At 39.1% G+C, this 8940-nt stretch overlaps 1 protein-coding gene across 4 annotated transcripts in view; it reads right to left on the reverse strand.

The window, feature by feature from the left end:
• The window catches only part of NVL (nuclear VCP like), a 138859-nt gene that overhangs the window by 62420 nt on the left and 67499 nt on the right, over nt 1-8940 (reverse strand). For all 4 annotated transcript variants that reach the window (XM_045298132.1, XM_045298131.1, XM_045298130.1 and 1 more), the window contains 3 exons: nt 7087-7336; nt 4328-4546; nt 3335-3439 (listed from right to left, as the gene is read on the reverse strand). In XM_045298132.1, coding sequence (XP_045154067.1) covers nt 3335-3439; nt 4328-4546; nt 7087-7336 — 574 coding nt within the window. The remainder of the gene's footprint in view (nt 1-3334; nt 3440-4327; nt 4547-7086; nt 7337-8940) is intronic.

Raw genomic sequence — 8940 nt, forward strand, 5'->3', positions numbered from 1 at the left:
GGTTATTTGTCTACTTTCTCTGCTTGTTTTTCCCTTTTCTTTAGTGTTTTCTTTTTCGCTGTTGTTAGAACTTGTTATTTTCTTGCCCCCTCCACACCCATTAGGGAAGCAACAGTGCACACACAATCATACTCCTTGCGGCCCACCTCTTGGGTGAGGTCCACCAACGGGTGCTTGTGCCACCTAATCCTTAGTCCAACCTGGCTCTGGCTGGGCTACACAAACAGCAAATGGAGAGCTGCCACACTCACCTATTCTCTATCACATCTACCAGGTAACAGGTGGCGAGTGCCTAATAAACAATCACCGATCAAATACAAATACACCACCACAACGTCTCAGAGACAGACACACGTCCTGTCAAATGATGCTACTCTACCATGTATGCTAACAAATAATCTTTCAATTCGGTATAAATTCACCTTTAAAAGTCGTGAGGTGACTCAAAAAACAAAAAACCTCAAGCCTGGTGCCATAGAGTGGATTCCGACTCAAAGCCCATCTGTAAGTCAGAGTAGAATGGCTCCAGAGGCAGTCCACGCTGTCATGCTTATGGGAGCTGACTGACATCATTCTCCCATCAAGCAGCTGGTGGGTTCAAACCACTGACCTTCTGATTAGGGGCTGGGTGCTTAACCACTGCACCACCAGGGTTAGGTCCAATGAAATCAGAAAAAAGTCTTGTTATTCATTTACTTCCATTTATACTTATTCCCCCAGAAAACAATCAACATTAACACACATATCTTGTTTTGTAACCAAGATTTCCTGGGCCTGTGATCAATCACTTAGAACTGTTTAGCAAAGTAATATAAATATCAACCAATCAAAAATTGGTCAAAGTTTCCATTTATTGGGTAAATGATATGCTGCCTACATTTTAAGTTGTCTATTAAGCCTGTACAGTAATCTGTCAAAGACAGTCATTCAACACTACAAATAAAGCAGGATTAGGATATATATCTAGTAAAGTATGATTCATCTGCATAAAGTTTTTAACATCCATGCCAGATAACTCAGATTTAACCCAGTGAAACCCCAAATAGTTGGTGAAATTGGCAGAAATCTTCCCTATCTTTGAAATGAACGAAAGCAAACAACTGTTTTCACGATGTATGATTCATAGCTACATCATGAATTTTGTAGTGGTAAGGAGCTATTTGCCTCCGTGGTCTAAGACTGTGGACAACTAAGTGATTATTATTGTTCTTTTTGTAACTTATCAGTCATCCTTTTGTCTTCATGACAATAAGTCCTTGTTTTACTTATGCTATTTGCACACTTACCATGTTTAGAAACATTTGAATATTTTGTTAAGCCTAACAAAATACAGCACTGTGGGCTAGGCATTGGACTGCTAACCACAATGTCAGTGGTTCAAACCCACCAGCCACCCTGCAGAAGAAAGATGAGGCTGTATGCCCCCGTAAAGATTCACAACCTCAGTAACCCTTCATGGGATTGTTACTAGTTGAACTGACTCACCGGCAGACAGTTTTGGCCTAGGTCATCATGTTCTGGCCTATAAATAGTCTTGTCTCTTCTACTCATAAGGCATCTTTTGTTGTTTCTGGATTCTTAAGCTCTTAGCCATAGAATTCTTAAGAAAATTTGATGAAAGTTGTGAAGCCTATCCTTAGAAACACTTCACATATATACAATATGCTGCCTGGGCTCATAGATCCAGTGCAGCAGTGAAATTCATTTATAGGGTGAGAGGTAAGACTGCCCGAGATGCTCACAGGTACCTAAAATCTAACTACCCAGCAAACTACCAACTTGTTGTCAGGAGAGGAGGAAGATAAGGAAAACCTTGGATCTCTTATGTTTAAAATCATCCATAGAATTCAAACTAAACAAGCTACTTCCTGTGAGGAAGACTAATCAAAGGCAGAAGTAACTAATTAACAAAGAAACAAACCTTGTAAAGCATCTAGCAGCCTGGAAAATAAAGGCTCCCAGGAAAGGGAACAGCACATTGCATGCACACATTCGTTCTGGCTAAGCTTTTCCAAGCGTATTAGTCAAACAATGTAGCCCAATGACTATGTGCTTCTAATAAATCCTCTCCTTCACTTTTATTCCCAGACTCCTTGGCAGCATGCCTTATCAGAGTACTGAAAGCATCAGACAAGGAGACAATACAAATCAAGTACAAGACCACACATATATGTATATATATAAAATGGCACTATAGATGCTTGATATTTACTAAGGAGTCACAAATTAGTAGGCTAATGCAGATGTATTGTTTACTAAAAATGCTATAAATTTTCATTCTTAAAAGTAATTGTTTTTTCAACTGGCAAAGGTTAAGTAAATTATAGGCAGAATATTACAGTCGGGAGGGTAGAAGAGGGAGTAAGGAAAATGAAGAGCTCAATTAGAAAGAAAATGCTTTGAAAATGATGATGGCAACATATGTACAAGGATGCTTGACACAATGGATTAATGTATGGATTGTGATGAGAGCTGTCAAAGCCCGCAATAAAAGCATTTAATAATAATTTTTAAAGAATATTACAGTCATAAAAAATGATAGCTAATATGATATATACTGGGAAGATGGTTCTAATAAGCATGAGTCCAAAGAATAATCATTAAAAACATTAATTTGAACATGTAAAAAAAGAGAAAATGCATAAAAAACAAAGTGTCCTAAAACATGACTAATATTTAAAAAGCCAAACAAACGGATAAATACTTACCAATACAACAAATATTAATATTTTGAGTGATTATAACTTATAAAGGAAACCACACGAGGCAAGAATGCAACTTGAAATTTTGAGATACAGTATTTTTAACTATCAGATTTTCAAATAGTCAAAGTAATCTTAATGCCCACCATTGATTTAGAGGTCGGGAAAAGATCCTCTTACCCTGAGAAAGTGTGAAAACTTACAGTCTTTGGAAGGCATTTTCAGTAACATGGATTAAAAGGTTGAAAAACATGCATTCCTCTTCGTGAGAATTATTTAGTAATTCATTCTAACAAATTATCAAAGTACAATAACATGTACCAGAATGTTTAACACAGCATTGTTTTAACAAGGATAAACCGCCTTCTGAGCCCACTCTGACTCAGAGGAACGGGATGGGACGGAGCAGAACTGCTCCATGGGGTTTCTAAACGGCTGTAATCTTTACAGAAGCACGCTGCCTCATCTTTCTGCCCTTGGACGTACCTTTTGTAATTAAAAAGTGGTCAGTTTTGCTAAAATGAACTTCTTGTTAAAATTATGCACAAGATTTATTCACCAAGATACTTAAAGATAACTTTAAGTCTGCCTGAAAGTAAGAAGAAATACATAGAGTTGAACTAACACCATACCTTTGCTAGGAGAGTTTTGCCACACCCAGGAGGACCAGCCAGGAGCACTCCAGCTGGAGTCACCAATCCAAGCGCTCTAAACCGAGCTGGGTGACGTACTGGTGCCTGGGAAGAAACAGCCCCACAAGAACCCATGAAAGGCGTCCGTCTCACACTGCACACTCAACTGTACCCCATGTACACCGTGGACATACTCTGCACTCTGATCTTGAGGTTTGGAGAGAAGAAAGGTGCATGGCACAGAATGCTTATTTCTGTTCTAGGCATGAGATGCACGGTGATAAATGAAACAGCCCTTGTTTTCAATGAATTTATACTTAAATGTTAACTACTGAAAATATTTTATACACACAACAAACTTTCAACATTTTCAAAGCAAATACTTTCTAGAAAACCACCCAACTTCTAAGCTATAAGGCTTTGGGGTAATGTCCTATGTTTAAAAATCATAAGTACCGTATACACTCGAGTATAATCTGTCCCAAATATCTGCCAAGGCACCTAATTTTACCACAAAAACTGCATTAAAAATGTGCTGGGAAAAGTTGGCTTACACTCGAGTATATACGGTAATAATACCCTTCAGAGTCAATGCCCTCAGATGCCCGAACCATAATCCCATTTCTATAGGTACCCAACCATCAATTAATGAACCGTGAAATGATCAGCACAGTAAAAATGTAAGAGTAAATGAAAATTCACCCAACATTTCACGGGGGTTAAAACTGCTTTGCCTCTTCAGAGAGTGAGCTACTTCAGGATATAGTTCTCAACCACTTGGTCACAGATAATCTCTGAACCTTTGTTTTTTTGTTGTTTTTTTAGAAAAAACTCACTGCTACACCCAAAAGACTAAGTCAGAAACACATTTCAAAGGAATGAGATGCCTTTGTTGCGGTTTAATGATATAAGCGGACACTCTAAAGACAGCATACAGTCAAGTGCCCTTAGGCGTCTCTGGCTGACTGCCTATGGCATGCAGCACACACTTACCAATATCGCCATGGTGAGCTCCTCTCGAACATCTTGCAGGGCACCAATATCTGCCCATGTCACATTAGGGACAGTGACAAAGCCTTCCCTTTGGGCAGAAGGCTGGACGGAGTCTAGAGCAACAATGAAATCATTCAGTTCGATGCACAGCCCTTGCAGCCGTTCTTCTGAGAGGGGGTCTTGGTCTCTTAGCAACCCCAGCAGCCTTTGCAATTCATCCTTAAAGGGAGAGAGGAAGGGGTACAAAAATGAAAAATCACAAATTGTGTGGAAATATAACTTTTTTTTTTTAATCTTTTTTTTTTCTTTTTTAACATTTTATTAGGGGCTCATACATCTGTTATCCCAATCCATACACACATCAATTGTGTAAAGCGCATTTGTACATCGTTTCTCAAAACATTTTCTCTCCATTTAAACCCCCGACATTAGGTCCTCATTTTTCCCCTCCCTCCCCGCTCCCCCCTCCCGCATGAGCCCTTGATAGTTTATAAATGGGTATTTTGTCATATCTTGCCCTGTCCGACGTCTATATACATTATTAGTTCATTATTTCTGTAAGCAACAGTGAACTTCTATGTATTTTAAAATTTTCCTTCAATGAAAGGACACTTACGTCTATTTTTTTATGTAAGGATCATCTGCTATAGTTAAACACTCATTATACTCAAATATATAGGAATGGCTAATGTATTCAATATGTGTACTGGGGGAAGATATGGCAAGTCAATTGCCAAATATTTATGTCAATAACTATATTTTCCATTTACAAATATTTAAGAAGTCACTGAATTTTTATAATGAATTATTTCATAATGACGCCTAAGATGGTTTTATCAATTAAGTAGATAGTGGGCAATTTTTCTAGTACCACTGAATCTTGAACTTTAACAAATCTTCTAAAATACAGTGGAAATTATTCACTGTAGAGTTCTTACTTTGTGAAGAATATAAATGTTTGGCAAGTTAGGAATTATCTGAGTAATTCCACTTACAAAATTCTACTCTAAATGTGAAAAGAGTGAGTTTGTTTATTTTAAACAGAGATCATTGTAGCTCCAAGTGAGTAAGAGAGAAACAAATAATTTGAAAGCAAAAGACCTGGAGGCAAGTCTCTACTCTGGAAATTAGAAGCTACGTGGCTTTGGGCAAGTCCCACCTCTTGAGCTTAGTTTCTTCCAGTATAAAATGGAGAAAGTAATGCTATTTACCTCACGAGATTATATAGATCAATATATATATAACTTATAAAAGTTCCACTTGTAAACTGTGGTAAAATGAAATCTCTTCATATGGCTTCTCTACCCATGTCTCTGTAACTCGCTGCAAATGACTGATTGTTTGGGAATATGCAAAAAGGGTAGGTGAACCACTAATAGAAGGCATTCCTCAGTTTTGGAAGCCATCCCGGGGCTATAACAGAGACATCTCAGAAGCAGGAACAGAGAGCACATTTGAGATCCTTTTCTGCCTCAACTGGCAGAGACTGGGAGCAGAAGCCGGAAATGAGATCATGAGAAAGAGAAGTGGAGTGGCAAGCGAGCTTCTTGGCGGCAGAGGCCAAGAGCTCATGCGGCTGAGGGCCAGAAAGAGAGAGCTGACTGCTGCCCGAGGAGAGGCACTGCTGTGGATCAATGCCTACCTCCTTCATGCTTTCTGATTCTGCTTGTGTTAACCTGTTAACTTCCCTAATAAAGCCCCTGAATTGTATTGTCTGTGAGTGCGGTGTGGTATTAGAACAAAGTATAAGAAGGATGGAGGGTTGGGGCATGCCTGACCTCTGCCTTGTGGCTATTGGTCTCGGGCTCCTGTGGAGATGGATTCTATGGATGTCAGAAGAAGTCAGATGTGGCTCCCACACCGTGTACTAATACACTACACAAAACCATGCAAGTGTTAGTTTTCATGACTTACAAAGCCCCACCCAAAGTTAACATTAATCTTAGACTGATAACATACCCTTCTCACATTCATAAACTGTCCTCCAGAATTATTTGCAGTTATCTGGCTCTAACTGAAAGTTAGAAAATCTGGAATAATTAGTTAGGAAATACTGTTATATGCCCAGTGCTCTAAAGGAGTTGCTCTAAACATTGTAAACATTTTTAGGCTTTGCAGCCATTTGGTCACTCTCTGCTGTAAGGTCTCAATTCTGCAGTTGAAATACAAAAGCAGAAATATGTAATATGCAAATTACTGATCATAGCTATGTTCCAATATAACTGTAATTTATAAAAACAGGCAGCACACCTTAGTTTAGGAGACCTCGTGCTCTATTGGGTTACATGTTGGGCTAGGAACTGCAAGGTCAGGCGTTCGTAACTGTCAGCCACTTGTCTCAGGAAAAAGATGAGACTTTTTACTCCTATAACGATTTGTAGTCTTGGAAACTCACAGGGGCAGTTCAACTCTGACCTACAGGATTGTTATGAGTTAAAATTGAAACAATGGCAAAAAAAAAAAAAAATTGAAACAATGGCAGTGGATTTGGGTTGGTTTTATACCTTAGCTTGGCAAGTCTGCTCTAAAATTTTGCATTCATTATTAAATACATTTGTTCAGAAGAAACTAAAAAAAGGGAGTGGGGACTTAAAATGTTAAGCTTATAAACTTTTAATAAACTGATTCTAAACAAATACTGATAATTACCATACAGATAAAATGCCAATAAAACAAAATCATAAAACTCAACTATATTGACACTTGGATTGAGTGTAAGGTGATAGAAAAAAGGACAAATAAAGACACCGGGAACACACCTGTGTATTAGAAGTATGCACCGTTCCTATTCTTGCTTCCTGGCTTCCTGCAGCAAGCAAACCTTCCGCCTCAGGATCTGGCTTCTGCTGCTCCTGAAGCTTCATCAAGACCCTACTGACTGCACACATGGCTGCCTCTCGGCAGAGCGCCATCAGATCAGCCCCGACAAAGCCTGGCGTCAGGTGTGCTAACTGACGAAAATTAAACATTTCAGGAAGCTTCAATTTCCTGCACAAAGTCTGAAGTATTCTGTAGAAAAGAAAAGGGGGAGAGGGATTACAATGCCTAACATAGTCAGAGGAAAAACAAGTATTCCATCCATCCAGACCACATTACATTCACTTGTCACATTTCCTGAGAGTCCTCTTAGGTACACGTTTCTTACACTTTCTTCGTTTCTGCCACTCTTTGATAGTTCTGAGATTATTGGTCAGGTATTTTGTAGACTGTCCCTTTATAAAGATTTTTGTGATATTTGTCTTATGGTTGGACTGGGTTAATGTGTCTTTGGGCTAAAAAACACAGAGGAGTTTTCTTATCACATCATATCAGGATTTATTGTTGATGTGAACCTGATTACCTCATTGGAAATAGTTTGAAAGATGTTCTTCTTAAAGGTCTACTCCCTTCCCCAAGGCATTTCTGTATTGGATTCTCACGAAGGGACTCATTAAGTACAGCCAACACTGGAAAGGCCATGGAGTTATACCGCAAGGTTGGAGTAGCTACACAAATTGTTTGGAATTCTTCCACACAGATTTGTCTATGCTCACTTGTTTATTTATTCAATCATTTTTTTATACTAGTATGATTACCTGAAGCCTTGAACACGTCCATGAAGACGTGGAGCACAGTGGGGGCAACGTCAAAATTAAATGTTTGTGGCGAGTTGTACTAAGGAGAAGCAAGCACAGCTGCCTGTGGAACTCCAAAAACCAAGGAAGTGCCGGCCCTGGAGTCCTACATCCAGTCAGCAGGACATGGCAGAGAGCTGGAAACAGGGATTGCTCAGAAGACGGTGTAAGAAATATGAGGCCACCGCCTATTTCCACTCTTTCAGCCCATAGGATACCAGAAATTTACTTGCTGATGTAATTAAAATAGGGAGGGAACCTCTGATTTTCTAAAAATCATAACATCCACTCTGTCAAGAAAACAGGTCAGTCTGTGCATAGTATAGGCCGCTTACTTGACCAGGAGGTAGAATTAAAACCCTATGGTAGTGTCTACAGAGTCTTTCCTGGAAGATCTGGATTGATCCAAATAAAAAGAATTAATAGAAATTGACATTTGAAATTTTCTAGATAAAATGCTAGCTATTAATGTGACTAATTTACAATGGCACCCAACATTCAATAAGTTACTTTCCCTGCATATACCTGGTTAGTCTCATTCTTTAACTACATATTCTTGGATGCAATGATTGCCATTTGAGGAAAGCCTCCATATGAAGGAGTAATAATCATGGTACAAACATGAAACACACTTGGCTGCTGACCAAAAGGTTGACAGGACAAGCCCACTCGGGTGCCTCAGAAGAAAGGGCTGGCAACCCACTCCCCAAAACTTAGTGACCAAAAACCCTCTGGAGCACAGGTCTACTGATATACCTGGACTTGGCATGAGTGGGCACCAACTCAATGACAACTAATGACAATATCCGTTTACGAATAATAGCTCACAATTATAAAGATGTATAATGTAGCAAGCGCCAGTGATGTCTTATGTATTGTTTCTCACAGCCTCTCACAGGTAAGTATACAGTGAACCCTCGTTTATCGCGGTTAATCGGTTCTAGACCCTATCGTGATAAATGAAATTCCGCGAAGTAGGATTCCTTATTTGTAAATCAA

Source organism: Echinops telfairi, unplaced genomic scaffold (assembly GCF_000313985.2).
Source record: "Echinops telfairi isolate 266 unplaced genomic scaffold, ASM31398v2 ScPeMD7_7424;HRSCAF=8462, whole genome shotgun sequence".
NCBI lineage: Eukaryota > Metazoa > Chordata > Mammalia > Afrosoricida > Tenrecidae > Echinops > Echinops telfairi.